General features: G+C 44.2%; 1 protein-coding gene across 3 annotated transcripts in view; it reads left to right on the top strand.

Moving 5' to 3' along the window:
* The first annotated feature begins 2,474 nt into the window (after nucleotides 1-2,474).
* The window catches only part of EIF2AK3 (eukaryotic translation initiation factor 2 alpha kinase 3), a 104,690-nt gene continuing 83,027 nt past the window's right edge, over nucleotides 2,475-24,137 (top strand). For all 3 annotated transcript variants that reach the window (XM_082252891.1, XM_082252890.1, XM_082252889.1), the window contains exon 1: nucleotides 2,475-2,836. In XM_082252891.1, coding sequence (XP_082109017.1) covers nucleotides 2,589-2,836 — 248 coding nt within the window. In that variant the 5' untranslated portion in view covers nucleotides 2,475-2,588. The remainder of the gene's footprint in view (nucleotides 2,837-24,137) is intronic.

Genomic DNA, 24,137 nt, shown 5'->3' with positions numbered 1-24,137 from the left:
GGTAAGGCATAGATTCCTGCCCCTGCTTTGCAGGAACACAGGATCGTTGTCTTCCGTACTGACAGACCACCTGCCGTTCTGCCTGTGTACAGGACGATCGGTGGGTACCGGCGGACATCAAGCCTCCCAGACCCACTGATCGGCTAAGCAACTGGTTAAGATCACCAGTATTATGATAACTCACAGGAAGGGGGAGCTCTATCATGGCTCTGGCTGGCTCTGTCACAGTGTGTAACATAACATGGCTGCTGGGTGCTGATTTTGTTAACTTATGATCAATAATCAACACCCAGCAGCCATGTTACATACCTCCCAACTTTTTGAGATAGAAATGAGGGACACCTACTAGCAAAAGCATTTAGGCATAGGACACACCCCCTGCCACGCCCCCTTAAAGGAGAATTCTAAAAAAAAAGATAAGTAAAACCCATTAGTGCTTTTTTTTTTTTTTTTTTTTTTTTTTTACCACCGCTATTCCTTTATTTTGGCTTTTGGAATTTACAGAGGCAGCAATTTGTAAATTGGATGAAAGGCTTAGCACTGGGAAACACTTTTTGAAGGATAAATAGCGCATTTTATAAACAACTATATAGATCAGACCAAAATGAGGGACAAATAAGGAGGAAAGAGGGACAGAGGGACTTTTTCTTCAAATCAGGGACAGTCCCTCTAAATCAGGGACAGTTGGGAGCTATGATGTTATGTGACACACTGTGACAGAGCCATGATAGAGCGCCCCCTGCCTGTGAGTTATGATACCATCCATGATACCAGATAGACAGGCACAGTGCATTGCAGTCTATTCACATCACAGACACCCCCAAAGCCCCCCTGGGTTGCAGCCTTGAAGGCACTGGCAACCCCACAATGAGATCCGCTTCCCCTCTGTTCCTGCTGCTGGACAGTCAGCTGAGATCGGCCGTACCTCTCTGTCTGTCGCCACCACCGATGCCCGCCTCATAGCTTCCCAGTCTCGCTCTCCAGGCCCCTGCTACTACTGGGTGAGGAGCGGAGTTGGTTGGAGGACGATCACTTCATCGGGGAAGGCAAGGAGATAGGCAGGCAGGCAGCTACCAGTGACTTGAGCCAAGGCAGAAGAAGATGCGAGCGGGAGCGGAATGGGTATGTGCCCGAAAGTGAAGAAATAGTCCCTCCGCTCCGACCAGCACATGAACATCAGAGAGGGGCACAGATAATGGAAAAAATACCCCCCCCCCCTAAGCTAGTATGAGCTGCGGTGTGTAACTCAGACCTTTTTTTTCGAATTCTGCACTGACTGTCTTTGAAATTACCCCGCCCCCTGTTCAGATCCAATCCGGGGACAAGACTGGGGACAGATTTGGTCCAGGACATTGTCCTCAATCTGGGGACTGTCCTCGGGAACCGGGGACATCTGGTCACCCTATAGTATACTCTATATTGTTTTTTCTTTATTTGCTATTTTTTTTCCATACGAAAGTGGAGTTACCCTTTAAGCACCGCAGTTTGCCGCCATTCCACGGGCAGACGCAATTTTGAAGCGTGATATGTTAGGTATCCATTTACTCAGAGTAACATCATCTTTCACATTTTACAAAAAAATTGGGTTAAATTTACTTTTTTTTTTTTTAGTCCGTGAAAGTTTTTTTCCCAAAAATTTGCATTTTAAAAACCGCTGTACAAATACCGTGTGACATAAAGTATTGTAACACACACCAGTTTCTTCTATAGGGTCTCGGCTAAAAGTAAATATCTAATGTTTGGGGGTTCTAAATAAATTTCTAGCGAAAAAAACAGTTGATTTTTCCATGTAGGAGGGAAGTGTCAGAACTGGTCCGGTGTAACTCACGGGTATGGTTTTTTTCACGGAACACCTGATAGCAAGTAGTTAACAATAAATAAGATCCTCCAGGCATGCAAGGGTTAAAGATAACGCGCGTTTATTTTTGTAGAAGAACCATGTGACTCCCTCCTCCCAGCTCCTCCCACTTGTCACGTTCATATCAATGGCGGCTTTACAGACACTCAAAACCGGCCACGTATGTGTTGCCACCTTCCACCAATCCCCTTCTCTCTACCCTCACTTTCCCGCCTCCTTTGTGTTGACGTTATCACCAGCCAATAGAAATAAACCGCTCAACCCATTGGTTAACCAATCACCTCCACTTGTCCGTAGAACAAACTCTGATTGGGTAATCCAATCTTTGGAAGGGTGATGTTAGTAAACAGAGCGCCGAGATAGAGCGATCTGATTGGCTGCGAGGCTGCCTCCAGTAACTGGCTGAAGACGGACACGCACGGCGTATCCCAGGAGGCTTTGCGCGTCAGCTCCCATGGCTCTGGGCTGATTCACCAATAGAATTAACCAGGGTTTGTTGGTGGGCGGGGAAAATGCAACACGATTGACATGAGCAGTGCCCTATGGCTGACGTACTTGTCATCTCTGTGCGGTGTGATTGGCCGGGAGCGCTGTGAGGTGAGGGAATTCTCAGGCTACTCCGGGGGTTGGGGGGAGTTGTCTGTCAGTACAGAAGTGTCATGGCGGCGCTGGCGCTGGCGCTGGAGTGAGTCGGTGAGGAGCCGCGCTGTGTGCACATGTTGGCGGGGACATGGAAGGCCGGGGCTGGGGGCGGCTCGGCCTGTCCGTACTGGGGCTGTTACTGCTGAGAGTGGCGGCGGGCGGGCTTGTGGAACACGGAGCTCCTCGCGGGAGAGGAGAGGAGGAGAGCGGAGCTATCAGTACTCTGGCCCCGGGAGGGTTCGGGGCGGCCGCGGCCTTCCCTGCCGGAGATGTGACGGTGGAGGATGACGAAGCCTCGTCCGAGCCGGAGGAGAACCGGGAGAGCCGCAGAACCAGGTGAGGGGGCGGACACTGAGGGGTTGGTCACAGCACCGGAGATTCTGCAACCCGGATATCCCTGAGGAGACCCCCATACACCGCCATGTGTATATATCACATCCCTGAGGAGACCCCCCCCCATACACTGCCATGTATATATTATATCCCTGAGACCCCCCCCCCCCCATACACCGCCATGTATATATCCCATCCCTGCGACCCCCCCCCCCATACACCGCCATGTATATATCCCATCCCTGCGACCCCCCCCCATACACCGCCATGTATATATCCCATCCCTGAGACCCCCCCCCCATACACCGCCATGTATATATCCCATCCCTGAGACCCCCCCCCCCCATACACCGCCATGTATATATCCCATCCCTGTGACCCCCCCCCCCCATACACCGCCATGTATATATCCCATCCCTGCGACCCCCCCCCATACACCGCCATGTATATATCCCATCCCTGCGACCCCCCCCCATACACCGCCATGTATATATCCCATCCCTGAGACCCCCCCCATACACCGCCATGTATATATCACATCCCTGAGGAGACCCCCCCCATACACCGCCATGTATATATCACATCCCTGAGACCCCCCCCCCCATACACCGCCATGTATATATCACATCCCTGAGACCCTCCCCCCCATACACCGCCATGTATATATCCCATCCCTGAGACCCCCCCCCCATACACCGCCATGTATATATCCCATCCCTGAGACCCCCCCCCCCATACACCGCCATGTATATATCACATCCCTGAGACCCCCCCCCCATACACCGCCATGTATATATCACATCCCTGAGGAGACCCCCCCATACACCGCCATGTATATATCACATCCCTGAGACCCTCCCCCCCATACACCGCCATGTATATATCCCATCCCTGAGACCCCCCCCCATACACCGCCATGTATATATCCCATCCCTGAGACCCCCCCCCCCCATACACCGCCATGTATATATCACATCCCTGAGACCCCCCCCCCCATACACCGCCATGTATATATCACATCCCTGAGGAGACCCCCCCATACACCGCCATGTATATATCACATCCCTGAGACCCCCCATACACCGCCATGTATATATCACATCCCTGAGACCCCCCCCATACACCGCCATGTATATATCACATCTGAGACCCCCCCCCCCCCCATACACCGCCATGTAGATATCACATCCCTGAGGAGACCCCCCCCATACACCGCCATGTATATATCACATCCCTGAGACCCCCCCATACACCGCCATGTATATATCCCATCCCTGAGACCCCCCCCCATACACCGCCATGTATATATCACATCCCTGAGGAGACCCCCCCCCCCATACACCACCATGTACAAACCCAATTCCAAAAAAGTTGGGACACTGTACAAATTGTGTGAGTAAAAAAGGAATGGACTAGTTTACAAATCTAAAACTTTTATATTTTTTTCACAATATAATATAGATAACATATCAAATGTTAAAAGTGAGACATTATGAAATGTCATGCCAAATATTGGCTAATTTTGGATTTCATGAGAGTTACACATTCCAAAAAAGTTGGGACAGGTAGCAATAGGAGGCCGGAAAAGTTAAATGTACATATAAGGAACAGCTGGAGGACCAATTGGCAACATGATTGGGTATAAAAAGAGCCTCTCAGAGTGGCAGTGTCTCTCAGAAGTCAAGATGGGCAGAGGATCACCAATTCCCCCAATGCTGCAGCAAAAAAAAGTGGAGCAATATCAGAAAGGAGTTTCTCAGAGAAAAATTGCAAAGAGTTTGAAGTCATCATCATCTACAGTGCATAAAATCATCCAAAGATTCAGAGAATCTGGAACAATCTCTCTGTGTAAGGGTCAAGGCCGGAAAACCATACTGGATGGCGGTGATCTCCGGGCCCTTAGACGGCACTGCATCACATACAGGAATGCTACTGTAATGGAAATCACAACATGGGCTCAGGAATACTTCCAGAAAACATTGTCAGTGAACACAATCCACCGTTCCATTCACCGTTGCCGGCTAAAACTATAGGTCAGAAAAGAAGCCATATCTAAACATGATCCAGAAGCGCAGACGTTTTCTCTGGGCCAAGACTCATTTAAAGTGGACTGTGGAAAACTGTTCTGTGGTCAGACGAATCAAAATTTGAAGTTATTTTTGGAAAACTGGGACTCCATGTCATCCGGACTAAAGAGGACAAGGACAACCCAAGTTGTTATCAGCGCTCAGTTCAGAAGCCTGCATCTCTGATGGTATGGGGTTGCATGAGTGCGTGTGGCATGGGCAGCTTACACATCTGGAAAGGCACCATCAATGCTAAAAGGTCTATCCAAGTTCTAGAACAACATATGCTCCCATCCAGACATCGTCTTTCTGGTAAGGCCTTGCATTTTCCAACATGACAATGCCAGACCACATACTGCATCAATTACAACATCATGGCTGCGTAGAAGAAAGATCTGTGTACTGAAATGGCCAGCCTGCAGTCCAGATCTTTCACCCATAGAAAACATTTGGCGCATCATATAGAGGAAGATGCAACAAAGAAGACCTAAGTCAGTTGAGAACTAGAAGCCTGTATTAGACAAGAATGGGACAACATTCCTATTCCTAAACTTGGGCAACTTGTCTCCTCAGTCCCCAGACGTTTGCAGACTGTTATAAAAAGAAGAGGGGATGCCACACAGGGGTAAACATGGCCTTGTCCTAACTTTTTTGAGATGTGTTGATGCCATGAAATTTAAAATCAACTTATTTTTCCCTTTTTAAAATTATAAATTTTGTCAGTTTAAACATTTGATGTCTTCTATGTTGTATTATGAATTAAAATATTGAAATATGAAACCTCCACATCATTGCATTCTGTTTTTATTCACAATTTGTACAGTGTCCCAACTTTTTTGGCATCTGGTTTGTATATATCACATCCCTGAGGAGACCCCCATACACCGCCATTTATATATCACATCCTGGATATCACTGAGACCCCCCCATACACCACCATGTATATATCACATCCCTGAGCAGACCCCCATACACCGCCATGTATATATCACATCCCTGAGCAGACCCCCATAAACCGCCATGTATATATCACATCCCTGAGGAGACCCCCATACACCGCCATGTATATATCACATCCCTGAGGAGACCCCCATACACCGCCATGTATATATCACATCCTGGATATTCCCGAGGAGATACACCACCATGTATATATGGAAGACTGCAAGCTGATATCTCACCTGGGGAACCCCCCACTGACATCATGAGGGCCACACTCTGCTCAGTCATATAGTGAGGAAGAGACGCCACACATGAGCTTCTCTGTGTCTGCCACCTCTACCATGTCCTTCCAGCCCCTGGATTCTTCCATCCTTCACTTCCTCTCTCCAGACTCTTCCATCCATCCATATCTTCTTTTTTTTTTCTTATTTATGGACTTGTCTTGGTGCCTTCCCTGTCCCCGGACTCTTCCCCCCTTCCCCTTCTCCCCTTTTCGTCTATATTTATTTGAGTAGTATTTGCACATTTTGGACTTTATGTAGGTGGAGCAGCGCCTTACCTGTTTTACAGAATACTCTTCCGCCTTCCCTGGACTCTTTCCCTTCCCAAATGCAAAAAAAAAATTCTGCGCTATGGATAAATTTGGTTATTGAAAAATTGCAAACGTGAAGCCTATGATAAACAACAAATGAGCTGCAGCCCCCAAAAAACGCTACTACTTAGTTCCTGTGTAAGAGTATTCTGTAAGATAGGTAAGGTGCTGCTCCACTTAAAGTGCTAAATGTGCAAATACTACTCAAAACGTGCTGCTCAAATATAGAAAAATAGGTAAAGTTGATCACATACAATACTGCAAAAAATCAAATACTGTGCAGTAAGTGGAGCAGCGCCTTACCTATTTTACAGAATACTTTTCCTGGGCCCTTCCCTGTCCCCTTGCTACCCATGGGCTCTTCTCAGTCCTTTACTTTCTAGCTATTTTTTCCTGACTTCTACATCCTTAAATTCATATTTCTGGACTTTTTCAACCTTCCATCCCTATCCATGAATTCCTCCATCTTTCAATTTTTATTGCTGAATCCCTCCATCCTTCAGGTCTATCCCCAGAATCTTCCACCCTTCCTTCTTTTTAATGGATTCCTCCTTCCCTGTCTCCAAACTCTTGTCCTCCCATGCGGTCACGGACCCCCCCCGCGCGTGTGACAGGCGGACCGATGTCCGCCGGTCACTCGGCGATCGTCGGTGCAGAGGGAGAAAGGCAGGCGGCTGATGTAAACAAGCCGCCTGTCATTCTCCCCTGTGTAGAAACAGTGATCATACGGTTCTACTATGTAGGACCGTTGATCACTGTTCCTACAGCTCAAGCCACAGCCAATCACAGTTAGAATCATGCCCCTAGGGACACACATAGCCCCTCCCTCTCAAAAAAGTTAACCCCTTCACTGCCAGTGTAATTTTACAGTAACAGTGCATATGTATAGCACTGATTACTGTACAAATGTCACTGGTAACCCCAAAAGTGTCAAATGTCAGTCAAGGGTCCGATCTGTCCGTCGCAGTACCGCAAAAAAAATTGCAGATCGCCGCCATTACGCGGTAAAAAAAAAATAACAATCTTTCCCTTTGTTAGTAAACGCGATAACTTTTGCACAAACCAATCAAAATATGCTTTTTTTTTTTTTTTTTTTTTTTTTTCCGAACATATGTAGCATAAAACAAATTGGCCGAAAATGTTAAAAAATTTTGATTTTTACATTTTTTTTTTGGGGGAATATCATATAAAAAAAATGTGAAAAATATTGTTATTTTTTCAAAATTGACGCTCTTTTTTTGTTTATAGCGCATGATCAAATAAAAAAAAAAAAAAAATCGCACAGGTGATCAAATGCCACCAAAAGAAAGCTCTGTTTGTGGAAAAAAAGGACGTTAAATTTGTTTAAGTACAGCGTCGCACGACCGCGCAATTGTCCGTTAAAGTCACGCAGTGCCGAATCGCAAAATACCCCCTGGTCGGAATGGGGGTAAAATCTTCCGGGGCTTAAGTGGTTAATAAAGTGGTATAATAAGTGGTCACAGCACTTGGGCGTCCCAAACATTACTAGTCTTGAGTCCCAAATTCTGCCATCTTTCCCCTTTTTAGGGCTACACTGGTACAATGATACTTACTTTCCTGTCACCCATATAGTGAGGGGGCGCAGCACATGAGCTTCTCGAACTCTGGCATTAGTACAATAGTCTTCTATGCTGCCAATCTCACCTAGGGAGTTATAAGAGCCAAACTCCTGTGACCTGTATAGTGTTGGGTCATGTCACATGGGCTGCCACATCTCTGCCATTTTTACCCTGAAGTCTAAAAGGCTAAACTGGTTATATGAGACCCACACTCCTGTCATTTATATAGTAAGAAGGCACAGCACATGGACTTCTCTATCTCTGACATTCCTATCCCTGGAGTCCTCTCTCGCATGGGAAGCCTACACTGTTTTACCTCATTTACATTGGACCTGTCAAACCTACATTTAGTGGGCATTTCTAAACACATATAAATGCATGTAAGGACCTTTTAAATGATGCCATGCACACGGAGCCTTTACCTGTGTATAGGTGCAGTTAATTTAGCTGTGTTTAGGGTCCCTCTCACACATAACTCACCACAACAATTTGAAGGTTCATGTGCAGCACTTATATGTATTTAACATTTTTTGTTTTTATGTGCTTTGGCATGTATTTCATGTCATCCATAGTGAAATGACTGATCCCTGGAAGGGTGAAAATGCTAACAATTTATTTTTTTTATACTTTTACTTTTTCTTACCTGCCTTCAAGGGCTTAGCGGTCATGCAGACAGGTTGCATTTTTAACACAACTCACAGGTACACAGAATTGTGGTGAGAAGCAGTGACCTGTGGAGATCCATTGCAGAAAATCTCAGGTCACTGCACATGATGTGAATGAGCCCTTTGAGAAGATAGAATTGAGTAATTCTTGGATCTCATTAGAAACTCTAGACGCGGCTAAACCTACATTAGGGGCCTGTCCACACTAGATGAGCTGGAACTACACTGGCAGCTATTTCCAGTGCTGTCCCAATGCACAGACAAGAAAACTGCCTTGACTCCAGTGGTGTCAGTTGATGCCACAGAGTTGTTGGAGCACATTGAAAGAAAGAAAGCGAGAATCGGGTTGCGGCACACACCAGCACATGGTCACCACTTGTGACATTTCAATAAAGTTATGTGCAAAAAGTTAGCTTTGCCAGGATCAATGCACTGGCAGTGTGTCTTCCAGAGAATACCATACCATCAGCCTGAATGTTCAGGGCGACTTACTAGTGTGAATGGGCCTTTAAGGGAGGGATATTGAAATGCCAGAAAAAGAAACCTGAGAGGTATAAAAGTTGTTCAAACTTCCCAGAGAATTTTTTATGTCTTAGAAATTTCTTAGAAAAGTTAAGCGCAGGTGTGGCAGTGTGAATGAGGCCTAAGAGTGGCATCTGTGTAAGTGGTCACAGCACTTGGGCTTATAAAACATTACTACTCTGGAGTCTGCAGTTCTTCCATCCTTCCCCTGAGGGCTCCACTGTCCCAATACCAACACTCCTGTCACCCATATAGTAAAAAGAGACGCTCATGTGGTGTTCTCTTTTTACTATTTCTGACATTACAGCTCTAGATTCTTCCATTCTGCTAATCTCCCCTAGGGAGCCTACACTGTTACCATGAAAGCCACAGTCCTGTCACCAAAAAGCAAGGGGTCACATCACATGAATTGCCTTAGCTCTGCTGTTCCTACCCTGAAGTCCATGGGACAACACTGGTACCATGAGACCCAATGCTCTTGTCATTTTATATAATGAGAGGTCACATCACATTGGCTTCTCTAACATTTCTATCCTAGAGTCCTCTATCCTTCTACTTTCGCCTATGAAGCATACACTGCTACTATAAGAGAAAAACTCCTGTTCCTTGTTATGTGAAAGGTCACAGCACATGTCCTTCTCTGACATTATTACCTTGGAGTCCCCAGTTCTGTATTCCTCCCTTGAGCGTTTCACCTGTAATGGTAAACTCACTTGTCTGTTATTATCATCTAGTGAGGAGTCATAGCACATGGGTTTCTATAACTCTTAACATTCCTACCCTGGAGTCCTTAATGCTGCCACTTTCATCCAGGGTGCCCATACTGATACCATTTCATCCATAGTCCTGTCACCTGCATAGTAAGGGGTCGTATCATATGAGCTGCTTTATCTCTGCTATTCCTGTCCCAGGGTGGGTTACAGCATTATCATTAAAGCCACTCTCCTACATTGGTGTCCCAACACTGCTTTCCTTTCCTCTAATTCCACTCTTATTACCATGGAGTCCCAGGACTGCAGTCGCTGCCTCTGGGAGCAGCTAAACTTGAGTCTCCGCTTATCATGCATTCCTATTTTCCTATTATTATTATTAGTTACTGCAAGTGGCTTCACTTCTTACATTCATGTCCTTGCAAGTATTCTTCTGCTGTTAATGTGAGACATCACCAGCACATTGAAATTTTCCACTCTGATAGGCATTGGGGAGCCCTCTGCCTGTTCTAGTCTTGCTTTGAGAGTCCCATATACTTCTGCTACATCGTGGTTACCTACACACCTTTCAGTCTCCCTCCGAGAGTGTTGGGCATCTTTCTTTCACTCTTTTAGGAACCTGTGTACCTGCCATTCCAGCTTGCCCCTAATCAACACTTTGGGTTGCTGAAACACCCAGCCCTCACACTGTCAGCTAGTCAAGCTAGTGGATCTTATTCTCTAAGGCAGTGGTCCTCAACTCCGGTCCTCTGGGCCCACTAACAGGCCAGATTTTAAGTATTACCTTGGGGAGATGCAGACTAGAGTACTGCAATCACTGAGCAGCAAATGAGATCACCTGTGATGTCATTTACTTATCTTGCAAACCTGGCCTGTTAGTGGGCCCCGAGGACCGGAGTTGAGGATCACTGCTCTAGGGCAGTGATGGTGAGGCTTGACACCCCAGGTGTTTTTGGAACTATATTTCCCATGATGCTCAGCTACACTGCAGAGTGCATGAGCATCATGGGAAATGTAGTTCCAAAACATCTGGGGTGCCAAGGTTCGCCATCACTGCTCTAGGGGATTGACTAAAATGAGTGCACATTGATTACTATGCACACAGCCACACCAGAATCTATCAGCTTCCGACTTTAGCTTGACAATTAAAACCTGTAAGTGGATTGCTTAATATGCACAACTGCACCATATTCTGTGTTTAAGTTAATCTCGCCCTTGGTGGGTATCCTCCACTCAGGAAAACAAGGGGGAGAAAGCCGCTCAGGTGAGGTGTTGATCCAGGTGCAGGTCGGATCCTTTATCCGCAATAGTTGACAATCAAAAGAGTATGACCGCACTCGAGAGCGATAAAATCAATGATATCCTTTATTCCTCATGGACAAATCCATACAGACAGTGCATCAAAGACATGCCAGGTTGACGCGTTTCACGATACAGATTATCGCTTACTCATAACCACACAATCACAATTGTGTGGTTATGCGTAAGCGATCATCTGTACCGTGAAACGTGTCAACCTGGCATGTCTTTGATGCACTGTCTGTATGAATTTATCCATGAGGAATAAAGGACATCATTGATTTCGTCTCTCTCTTGAGTGCGGTCATATTTTTTATCCTCTACTCAGGCCTGTTGTAGTTGAAGCATTGTGTGCATGCAGTGAGCTTGGTTTTTCATAGTTACCAGCATGTTACAATTTCCAGGTGCTCTGTGTTGCTTAGTCAGTATATATGTTTGTCAAGAGTCTGAAGGTTAAATACTTTGTTTTCTGAAGTGCTGATTGTCTGTAATACTGAAACAAAACTTGTAGCCAAACTTTGAACTCTGTGGAAAATGAGGATTCTGCATTACACATTTACTCTTCTATAGGTTCTGGAGTACTACTTTATGGTAAATCGATAGACTGCGCAGGCAAGATCAAAAAATGAATGGGTGGGACTTTAAAGTTGCTATTCCATCTAACCTCTGGAAGAATTACACAAAGCCATATGTAAATTCACAAATTTTATTACAAAGTCATAATAAAAAGCGGGCTAACAACCTTCCAAGATTAAAAACCGTTTTAGATGAGACTTTGTGTATAAATAATTAGTAACTTCATACACCTTTTCTTACATATCAATAATCGTCAACATATAGATTACACTTATCCAATAGGCCAGGGGTCTCCAAATTTTCTAAGCAAAGGGACAATTTACTGTCCTTTAGACTTTAGAGGGGCTGAACTGTGGCTATAGGGGGGCTGAACTGTGGCTAGTGTTAGAAGAAAAGGTCCTGACTTCAGTGGGAATAAATAATTTCCTACCATTGGTGTCAGTGGGGGAATTGTGCCACATCATTGGTGTCAGTGGGAGAAATATTGCACCTTCATTGATGTCTGTGGGGGGAATTGTGTCCCATTTTTTTTTTTGTATCTGTGGATGAAATGGTGCCCCAAAGGCTAAAGGTAAGCAAAGGGCTGCAGCTGGCCCCCGAGCTGCAGTTTGGAGACCACTGCAGTAGTGCATAGATGGAGACAAAGTGTAGAGAGTTGTTATGTCCCAAATATAGAGGCAAGGTGGACATCAGCCACCATCTGCTCCCCTCCAACATATCTCCATGTGTCTAAGTAGAAGTTTTAACAGAAGTTTTGAATTCCACTGCAGGAGATGTTTGTGGTCGGACCTTTGCTTAGGCTCCATTCACACCTGAGTGTGGTGCAGCGACAGCTGCTGTTGCTGGTTTTTTAATCTTTTTTGTGTTTTTGGAGCAGCACCATTTATTTGATTGGGCCTCTCTTTTCCAAAGAAGCTCATGTACCAAATTTTGGCACAGAGCCAGGAGCGTTTTGGCATTGCGATTTTTGCTGAGATTGTAGTGTGTTTTGTTGCTCAACAATCATGGCAAAATCCCACCAGGTTTGGGGTACCATTAAGAAATGATGGCATCGCAAATGTGTCCTGCCGCGATTTTGGAAATCGCCTAGGGGTGAACGGAGCCTTGGTGTCTAAGCTGAAAATCTTTTAAACAAACAGATGAGCATTTAACTAAAATAAATATACCAATTCTGGTGTCCATAGACTTAAAATGTTCATCACCAGGATTGATGCTACAGCGAGATCATGAAATCTGGCAGCATCTGCTGACTTTCCATGGGCAGCTGATCTTGTTAGGGGGGGCGTTTGACTGGCAAGCTTGGTTTTTCTTAGCAATTAGGGTATCCTAAAAAATGAGCACCTCTCAGGATGTCCGTGCAATGTCCCTGCTTCCCCTTTTAATGGGCAATAGATCAAAAACATGCAAGCTCAGGCTTCCAGAGCATGAAATATTTTGAGGTTGGAGTGAGCATGCACAACCAGGGTCTTTCTGATTGCTGTGACTAGAATTCCTGGTACGTGTGTGGGCTTTTTTTGACGAGGTGGAGGAGCAGTGATGTGATCACCACCTCATCCAATCAGAGATCACCTTGTATTCCTTGAGAAAAATACAAAGCATTCTCTGAATGGCACCTCTACTGAGCGATTCCTTGTGGTTTCTATCCAGCAGGGCAGTTAGTCCGTAAAGAGAGAGATGGTGGGGATCACTGTGGTAGCAGTGGCTACTAGAGAGATTCTCTGCTTTAACAGGAATCGGGTATGGAATATGCCTATATACATTTGATCCAAGATGTGCCAATGTAATCACACAAAAAATAAATATCTGGAATTCTGCTTTAAAAAACGTTGGCTGGAGTTTGTCTTCACTTTGTTAGTCACTTCTGTAAAGTCCATTTTTTCACTACATCTCCACAGTGTGACAGTTCTACTGTCAAATCTCAGTTCTACTGATCTCCTGCAACCACTTTTTTGAGTTGATTTACTAAAACTTGAGGGTGAAAAATCTGGTGCAGCTGTGCATGGTAGCCAATTACCTCCTAACGTCAGCTTGTTCAATTAAGCTTTGACAAAAAAAAGAAAAAATGGAAGCTGATTGTTTTTTTGCATGCAGAGTTACACCAGATTTTGCACACTCCAGTTTTAGTAAATCAACCCCTCTGTGACAGGTGCATTTTATTGATGGCAGCATGGTGCTTTTTTTTTTTTTTTTTTTTTTTTTTCTTTTTTTTTTTTTTTTCTTTTTTTTTTTTTTTATTATTATTATTGATGGAAGCAATTGTGGACAGTGCCTGTTAAACGTTAAAATGTTTTGAAATGGCTTCTTGTAGTTTTAGGGTGACAACGCAGAAGAATAATTGGGAGACGGGGACAGAGCGTTGTCATACCCCAGCAGGAAGTGAGAGGATATTTGTTATTGGAGTTGCATATACTGTACATTACCATTACAATAATACAGTACAAACTGTTCTGCCCATGTAACGATTCTCTAGTACAGCCTTTTTTTAACCAGGGTGCCCAGGCACACTGGGGTGCCTTGGCAAAATGCCTAAAAATGTATCAGAAATTGTATACAAGCCAGCAGGTGGATGAAGCCTGCCCTTTAGTTATACAAAGCCACGGGTTTCCATTATGCACCATTACGACTTTCTAGACACTGGCATCCTAATAACCAATGACGTCATCAGTTAAGCCCCATACACACGTACCGATTGTCGGCCGTAAATATTCGGCCGCCGGCCGATTGTAGGCTTGTTAGTATGATGCTTCCGACAGCCGACAGCGCATTTTCGGCCGAACAGAATCTGCTTTTAAAATAGCAGACTTTAAAATATTTGTTGGCCGTCACCAGAACGGCCGATTTGTTCGCCAGTCAGCACAGATTTCGGCCGACAGACAGCAGATTTGCAAGACTGGGCATGCTCAGAGAAGAAAAAAGACAAGGAAAGTTAACCAACACATGACATCACTTCTGCAGTCGGCTGTTGTTGGCCGACAAAATTCGTGTGCAGTCTTTTGCACTTTTCAACAGACAAGACAGCCCTGGACAAAAGACGGCCGATCGTTCGGCCGACGATCGGTACGTGTGTACAGGGCTTTAATAAGAAAAATGTCTGTTGCCTTCACCCTCCTGTGCCCCTCTCCCTCAGCACTGGGGTGAAAGCTGACTGATGGAAAGAAATTGAGGGAGAAGAGAAACATTGGAATACTAGTCAGTACCAGTGTGCAAAAGAGTATTTGCTTTGGAAGAATAAATCGCCTCTAACATTGGGTGTCCTACGTGTGGATGTTGCTGCATGTAAATCTATATGAACAGTTTTTTCTTTTTACAGTGGGGCGCCTTGAGACTGTCCATAATTTTAAAGGGTGCCTTGACTGAGAAAATGTTAAGAAACCCTGCTCTAGTATGAAGACAATGCTGGTTCTGGTTGGAATATCTTTGGAACAGTTTGTGTTTAAAAAGGACACTCCTTAAGTAAACAGAAGTGCAGTTTATTACAGAAGCATGTTCTGTTTGATGTACTTCCTGATTTATGAAGGTGCTATGTATTCTTTATGATGATTTTCTCCTGTTGAGGTTACGAGGTTTTCTTGTGTTTGTTGTCTGAAAGAATATCTGTGTCAGGTGAACATCTGGATTGTACAGGTTGGTTTCCCTGTTCTCAGAATTTTGTATGTGATCTTCCCAGCTATTTCTGTCACTTCTCCTACCTTTGGGAGCAATTACAGCGCGTGTCAGTGAAGAAGCCCCAGATGGGAGTTATCGAGTGTTTGCTGGTTCTTCTTCTTTTCTCGTAGTTTTGTTGTAGTAGCCTGGGTAAAACACAGCATCCCATTTTAAAATAATTTGTTTAGGTTGATCCTTTCAGCCCAGGTTTAGTGTGTGATCTAGGATTCAGAAGTATGTTGATACGCTTACTTTCATTTATTTTATTTGCCATTTTCCCTTATGTGGCATCACACTGGATCTTATCAGTACAGACACAAAATATCAATGTTTTATGCCAATTGAATATGATGGCTAAACCCTAGAACAAAGATCTTAATATATTGCTGCTTTACATGGTGTGGCTGCATTTTGTTTTCTTTTCAGGCTTAGTACATTTTCTGCAAGTACAGTACAATGTCCTTGTAAGTTCCTATGTGGTAAACGGACATTCAAACCAATTTATCAGCCTCCCTGCTTGTGTATTTTAAAATACCTCCTTCCTTAATCAATGAAAATGGTGCAGCACTATTTCTGGTTCAATAGTTTTTATTGTACTAGGCAAAACAACATAACTGATCACCCACGCAGGGGATACAATACATCAAACATGGCATAAAGGCATGGACAAAGGCATGATCAACAGAATATTTTGGGAGTACAAAGTGTCCACTGAGTAATCTAGGTGTATGATGAGCCAAAGGTCCACATAGGTCGCCTAGGCCTGAGGGCCTACAGGGGGAGCCCATGTTTCAAGTGCACTAGTTTATGTCAAAATATAATACATATGCAGATCAAAGCGAAAAAGTAAAATGAAAGTGTTACTGAACCCAGGAGCCTGCATTCACTTTATCTGGTCTCCCACGGTGCACAGAACATGGAAATGCAATAATTTTAGTAAATGTAAACTGCTAAATATCCTTTCTCATTAGCAGTATATAGCAGTGTTGTGACTTCTATCAGTGCCTGGTTAAACTTTGCAGGACTTTTCATACTGCACTGGCTGTCCTTTCAAGATGCAGGACCCCTGACCCTCTGTCTGGACAGTGCTGACTCGCCCTGTGCTGATCACATGCACTCTCCCAAGAAAGAAAAAACTCTCTAGCAGTACACACCAAACTGAGCATGTGCAGCCTGACTCCAGTAACTGTCTGGCCCCAAAAACATGTGGGGATAAATGCTAGAAAGTGAGGATCAGAGAAGTCAGGATCAAACATCCTGTTTACACAATGCAGAGGATTGACCTCTTAGGTTCCATAGTGAGTATAACAAGCATGCTTTATCTGCATATACAGACTGATTTTACTGTTGTGGGTTTAGTAACACTTTAGGGAAATGGGTAAGGGCATTCATGGTGTGACAACTTAGAAGTGTAAATGCAAAAATTATGATCTAGCAGTACTAGTCGGATGTCAGCAGAAATGCCCTAGATCCGAGGGCTTGGGGGCATACTGTGAGGAGGAAAGGGTGAGGGCAAATGTGTGCCCAGTCTCAGCAGCAAAGAGAAGAAGGGTGCAACAATATTTCAATAAAACCATGCAATCTTTTATATAAATGTTTATGTGGCAATCTTATCATTAATAACCTATATAGCTTTCAGTGCATCTGTTTTCCACTTAAGGGCCCTTTCACACGGGCGATCCGATCAGATCCGCCTGTCAGTTTTTTAGGCGGATCTGATCGGATCCTCCATGCAGCTCTATGGGGCAGCGGGTGTCAGCGGAGACACCTCCGCTGCCATCCGTATCCGATCCTGTCTGTGAAATCTGGACGGATGGAAACCCTATTTTTCCATCCGTTCAGTGATCGGATCGGATGAGAGCGGACAGGCGGTCTGCTCTCATCCGATCCCCCATAGAGGGCAGCGGGGGCTGTGACACCTCCCTCTCCGCACTGCAAGCGGAGATGGAGCTGTCATCCGCCGGCTCGGCGGGTATTGCGGATCGATCCCCGCTGAGCAACACGGATTTTGCTTGTGTTCCCGCTATTCGCTAGTGTGAACAAAGCCTGCATTTTCTCCAAAGTAGCTTTGCCCAGGACAAGGCTTATATGTTTACAAAATTAAAAAAAAATTCTTCTCTATAAAAAGTAGAGGGATAAAATGATCCAATGATCTTTGGCCTCATTCACTCTGGCGTACCTAAGGCCAGCCATAGATGGAGTGATTTTTCTTTCCTGCAACCACGGGTTGGAGGTAAATAAAATTGATCGATTCCCCCATCAACACAGACAGTCCCTGCTAGGAGAACACAGTGATTACTGCTAGTGGCTATAATAGCCGCTAGCAATTATCAGGTGTAAAATCTGACAGCCTGGTTGAACCCAAGTTGATTGATGGATCAACTTTGGTGCATTCAGCCTGCCCATACATGGTTAGAATTTTGTCCGATTCCTGCTAAACCGGCTGAGATTAGAACCGTCTATGCCTGGCTTAAGCATACACCCATTCAAAGAGCCGTCTTTGCCTGCATGGGATGCAAAAGTCTTCCATGCACCCACGTGCAGGCAGTTCCTTTCATGTCTGTTGGCACACAGTGATTGCACAGACTGTGTGTGTTGGAGGACACGCACCCACAGGGCTGGCAAACTGGGATGTACTTAGTTACGTGTGTGTGTGTGTGTGTGTGTGTGTGTGTGTGTGTGTGTGTGAAGCCTATTTTTTGTAATCCATTACCTATTAGTAACTTTTTGCATTTCATTGTGAAGTCAGCTGCTAAGTTTGAAAACTAGCAAAAAAAAAAAACAGGTTGTACGTAAATCAAGTGACATGAACTGGAATTGCTCCAACGTTGTACAGGAACCATTGCTAGAATCACACTGTCCTGAGTCACATTTAATTTTTCACATTTGATGTGAACAGGCACCATTCAAAACAATGTGATTTCCATTGTCATGCAATTCTGTGCGACTTGAGTCCAATCGCAATTCACACTGGCATGAACTGAGCCTTAGTGTGTGACGTTTGGTGTGTGAAGTGTTACTTGGCATGCTGTACCAAAAGCCATTATTAAATATAATGTGAGAAGCGTTATTGATGTCTTGGAGGAAGTTGTTGCAGTGATGATGGAGAGTGGTGATCGGTTGCAGTTCTCAGTGGGCTGTCCTGACCTCACACACCAGTTTGATGAAACAGTTTTGTCTATTATGGAAGTCAGTGATAGGAGTAGGATGAGGCTTCATGCAGGGATATGGCAGCATGCAGGTAAGGACCTAAATACTGATATTCAGCATCTGCAGTTGTTGGGTATCATATTGTGTAACTTCTGCTGGGCACTCCCTTTTTATTTTTAGGTTTGGTTTTGGACCCTTCCTCTGTTTCAGGTTTCTTAGAGGTTCACCGGTATGTACAAATTTGATGCTTGTATTTTGGTAGTATTCTTTAAATGTTTATTATATTTATGTTGGTTTGCACTGCAGCTCATATTATTATTATGATTATTATTATTATTATTATTATTATTATTATTATTTTTTAATTTTATTATTTACTTGGCATGGTTGAGGATCAAACCAGAAACTGATGACCTGTGCATGGCTGGATGATGGCTATGGAAACCGCAGGCTTTGTGAAATTATTGTACAGGATTTATATTGCGCCAACAGTTTGCGCAGCATTTTAACTTAAACAGACAGTACATTTACAACACAATTCAATACAGGAGGAATTTGTTTATATGCTTGTAGACTTTGTATCAAGAGTGTATATATTGCCTTTATGACCTTCAGATCAAATTGTGATAAAATACATAGATTGTAAGCTCCCATGAGCAGGGCCTACCTAATCCTCTTGTGTTTTATTGTATTGGAACTGTACCGTCTCCCTTTTTTATATTGTAAAGCGCTGCATAAACTGTTAGCACTATATAAATCCTGCATAATAATAATAGCTGCACGATTAATCGTAAAAAAAAAAAAAAATTGCAATCTTGATTCAACTCCCCTCACTATCTTAAAGGAGTTGTAAAGTCAGGAAGGTTTTTTTTTATCTTAATGCATTCTATGCATTAGGATAAAACGCCTTCTGTGTGTAGCAGCCTCTCCAGCACCCCTAATACTTACCTGTGCCCCTCTGTCTAGCGCTGTCCTGGGACTCTCCCTCCTGATTGGCTGAGATTCAGCTGTGGTGCCATTGGCTCATGCGGCTGTCAATCAAAGTCAGTGAGCCAATCAGGAGAGAGAGAGGGGGCGGGGCCGAACAGCAGCTCCGTGTCTGAATGTACAAATGGAGCTGCAGCTCAGCTCGGGTGCCACCATAGCAAGCTGCTTGCTGTGCTGGCACCCGACAGGAGGGAGGGGCTAGGAGCATCAACAAGGGAGCTGAGAAGAGGAGGATCTGGGCTGCCCTGTGCAAAATCAACTGCACCGAGGAGGTAAGTTTAACCTGTTATTTATATATATATATATATATATATATATATATATATATATATATATATATATATAAACATGTTTGTTATATACATGTTCGTAACGTTCTCTTTCACATTACAGAAAAAAATGGGGCTAACTTTACGGTTTTCTTTTTTACAAGTGCATTTTTTTAAAAAAAATTGCATTTGTAAGATTGCTGCACAAATACGGTGTGACATAAAGTATTGCAATGATCTCTATTTTCACTAGTGTCCCTGCTAAAAAAAAAAATAAATATAATAAATATATATATATATATATATATATATATATATATATATACACACAGACCAAAAGTTTGGACACACCACCTCATTCAAAGAGTTTTCTTTATTTTCATGACTATAAAAATTGTAGAGTCACACTTCAAGAGGAAGTCACCTGAAATGGTCTTCCAACAGTCTTGAAGGAGTTCCCAGAGATGCTTAGCACTTGTTCAGTATGCCTTCAATTTTGAATAAATCCCCAACAGTGTCACCAGCAAAGCACCATCACACCTCCTCCACCATGCTTCACGGTGGGAACCAGGCATGTAGAGTCCATCCGTTCACCTTTTCTGCGTCACACAAAGACACGGTGGTTGGAACCAAAGATCTCAAATTTGGACTCGTCAGACCAAAGCACAGATTTCCACTGGTCTAATGTCCATTCCTTGTGTTCTTTAGCCCAAACAAGTCTCTTCTGCTTGTTGCCTTTCTTTAGCAGTGGTTTCCTAGCAGATATTCTACCATGAAGGCCTGATTCACACAGTCTCCTCCTAACAGTTGTTCTAGAGATGTGTCTGCTGCTAGAATTCCGTGTGCCATTGACCTGGTCTCTAATCTGAGCTGCGGTTAACCTGCGATTTCCGAGGCTGGTGACTCGGATGAACTTATCCTCCGCAGCAGAGGTGACTCTTGGTCTTCCTTTCCTGGGGCGGTCCCCATGTGAGCCAGTTTCTTTATAGCGCTTGATGGTTTTTGTGACTGCACTTGGGGACACTTTCAAAGTTTTCCCAATTTTTCTGACTGACTGACCTTCATTTCTTAAAGTAATGATGGCCACTCGTTTTCCTGTACTGGTTAGTTTCAAAGTAATGAACGTCTTCTGCAAATGAGGTCAGTTTAAGCAAGACCAAGCCTTTTTCTGACACTTGTTGCTGACAAGTTAAAATCAGTATATTTTGCTAGAACATTGCTTAGAACCCCCCCCCCCCCATTATATAATATTTAGCAGAGACCCTAGAGAATAAGATGGTGGTCATTGCAATATTTTATGTGAAACAGTATTTACGCAGCAGTCTTTCAAACACAATTTTTTGGGGGAAAATGCACTTCAATAAATAAAAAATAAACTAAACAGTAAAGTTAGCACACTTTTTTGTATAATGTGAAAGATCCCCAGAATTGTGATCTTTATTCTAAGCAAATGAATTGTGAATCTCATTTTATCCAGAATCATGCAGCTCTAATAATACATCTACGTACATGCATTTCTCTTTCTCCTGCTGACAGCTCAGTGATTTATATGACTTTGGCAGGGATCCACTTTTTAGTAACCCTTCCTTTTCTCAGGCTCCATTCACACCTGAGCGTATCGTTTTTTTGTAATCTGTCAAAAAGAAGCTCATGTACTTTTTTTGAGCTTCAGGCGTTTTGCTTCAGGTGACAAAATGCTCAAATGTAAACAGGGGCCATTGAAATGAATAGCATTTTGCTTGTTGGGCGTTTTGAGACTTCAGAGAGAAGCTTTTTAAGAGCTGAAAAATGCTCAGGTGTGAACGGGGCCCTATACTGCTGACATATAAACCAGTACATGCAGATCAGTCTTTGCCCCCTGTAAGAGCTTAGGATCTTCTGTTCCTATCGCACAGTGAAACCAACCAACCATAAACTAGTAGAATTTCTTTAGAAATGTTTGGTTTTAAGAAGAATTTTGTAATAGTGGAGTGAAATCAACTTTTGCTTTCAGCTAAAGTGACTAGAAAATTGGAAGGAGCTGGTTGGAAATTTTTGTCTTGCATGTGGAAGTTTCTAACATTTGTGTGTGGTTTTTGTTCTGGAAAGTGCATTTATTCCAGAATTGAATGTTGACAGTAAACAAAATGTGAAGTACTTTTGAACGACCTACATCAAGCTGTCGAATGTAATCAAAATTTTCATTAAAATTTTTTTACAAATGTTTGCATGAATTTCGAAAATCTATTAGTGGTATGGCCAGATTTAGATAGAGAAGACGCAATTATTGTTATGCAGTCCAGTGCGGTCCCCCCCCCCCCCCTCCAAAAACGCATGGACAGTAGGTTATATGTTTTCCAGTGGCATAGTTCACACCAGTGAGGTCACCTACTTGGCGTTCCAGTTTTAGAAGGGAAAAAAAAGGAGAACCTGCTGCATTTTTTTTTCTTTATAGAACTGTACTGGAATGTGGCAAACCACTTCAAAAACGCACCGAAACTCATATAGAGAGAAATTTTCCTGGAGTGCAATAAAAACACATTAAAAGCTCCCATCAGGGCTCGTACGGTTCTTGAAAACCTGGAAAAGTTTTGGAATTTGTAGATGACACTTTCCAGGCCTGGAAAGGTCATGGAAACTTAGGATTCCACTAAGGTTTTGGAAAAGTCATGTAAATATATACTGGGGATCGGCGGGGAGCGGATGCTTAATTTGTTTAATTTATTATTTTATTCGGTAATGTTTTATTGAGAGTGCCACATACTATTTACTTTGCCTTCCGGGTCCGCGGTATGCCGTGCGCTGTCACTGGCCAGCAGCAGCTGAGGAGATGATCGTGAACCAATCACTGGCAGCGGGGAGGGCCGGCCGCGGTTTGCCTGGAGACACTGTGACTGGCCAGCAGCAGCAATAACAGCCGGGAGATAACAAACCAATCACAGGCAGCGGAAGCGTCACTGGAGGGCGGGCCGGCCGCATGAACGTGATGATGATGCGGAAGGGGGCGGTAACCGTTTTGGTTGCCGCACCCCCGTGTCATCACGTTAATTCGGCCGGCCCGCCCTCCAGTGACGCTTCCGCTGCCTGTGATTGGTTTATCTCCCGGCTGTTATTGCTGCTGCTGGCCAGTCAGTGTCTACAGGCAAACCGCGGCCGGCCCTCCCCGCTGCCAGTGATTGGTTCACGATCATCTCCTCGGCTGCTGGCCAGTGACTGACAGTAGGGCAAACTGCGGACGCGGAAGGACACCTACCTGTGATGTCCGCAGCCTCTGACCACCTCCTGTATCATGTCCGCAGCCTCTGACACCTCCTGTATCATGTCCGCTAAATGTACAGTGTGTGTCGTAAAACGTTTGACATTTCGAACATGGGAGAGGCAGCGCTGTCTAGCCACGCTAAAGGTGAAAAGCACCAGTCTGCAGCTGCGTGCTTGACAGCTTCCAATCCGATCTCTGGCTTTTTCACCCGTGCGCCTGAAGTGACACCGGCTCCCAGCTGCGGCAGCGGTGCTTCCATCTCATCCACTGTAAAACAAGGGACCATTTTGAGTCACGCTGTATCCAGAAACAAAACCCTAACTGCAGAGGTACTGTACACTACAAAGCTTGTCATTTATTTTAGTAAAAATATGCTGGGTGTGACATAGATTTTCTTATTTAACACGTATACATAGACATTTCATGAAACACTAGGTCATGAATATTTACGTGAAGTCATGGAAAAGTCATGGAAAAGTCATGGAATTTTATTGGTGAAAATGTGTATGAACCCTGTCTCATGCAGAAACGCATCTGAAGTTTTTGTGATGCTAACTATAAGGCCCCTTTCGCATGGGAGTCCCTTGGCGGACTCCGTTTTTCTCAGCGGGGGATCGATCCACCGATCCCCCGCTGAGCAGGCGGATGACAGCTGTGTCTCTGCGCTGTGTCCCCCCCCCCCCCCCCACCTACCTTCCCAAACTTCCCCACCATCTGTTATTTTCATAGTTGGATTTGCTAATGTAAGGGGTTTTGTTGGCTTAAAAAAATGAATATTGCACATGCTGTATTGTGGGTAGTGTTTCACACACGTATGTGGTCACATAAATAACACTAATGACGGCAGAAGTGAGATAACTATGTTGCCTGCAGCGGTGCGATGAGAAATGTCACTATAGCAGGAAGGCAGTGCTATCTGGAGGAAATATACAATTCATAGAGGATGGAATGCAGAGAATTGTGTGCTCTGTAATATAAAGACTATGGTGCTTTTTAAATATATGCAAGCACAGCTGGTATGTGTGTGTATGGGGATTTCCAGGATCGCTGACGTCTCCTTGGT

The sequence above is a fragment of the Pelophylax lessonae genome (assembly GCF_965119305.1).
Source record: "Pelophylax lessonae genome assembly, chromosome: 1".
Classification (NCBI taxonomy): Eukaryota; Metazoa; Chordata; class Amphibia; order Anura; family Ranidae; genus Pelophylax; species Pelophylax lessonae.
This window is presented reverse-complemented; position numbering and strand designations above follow the sequence as displayed.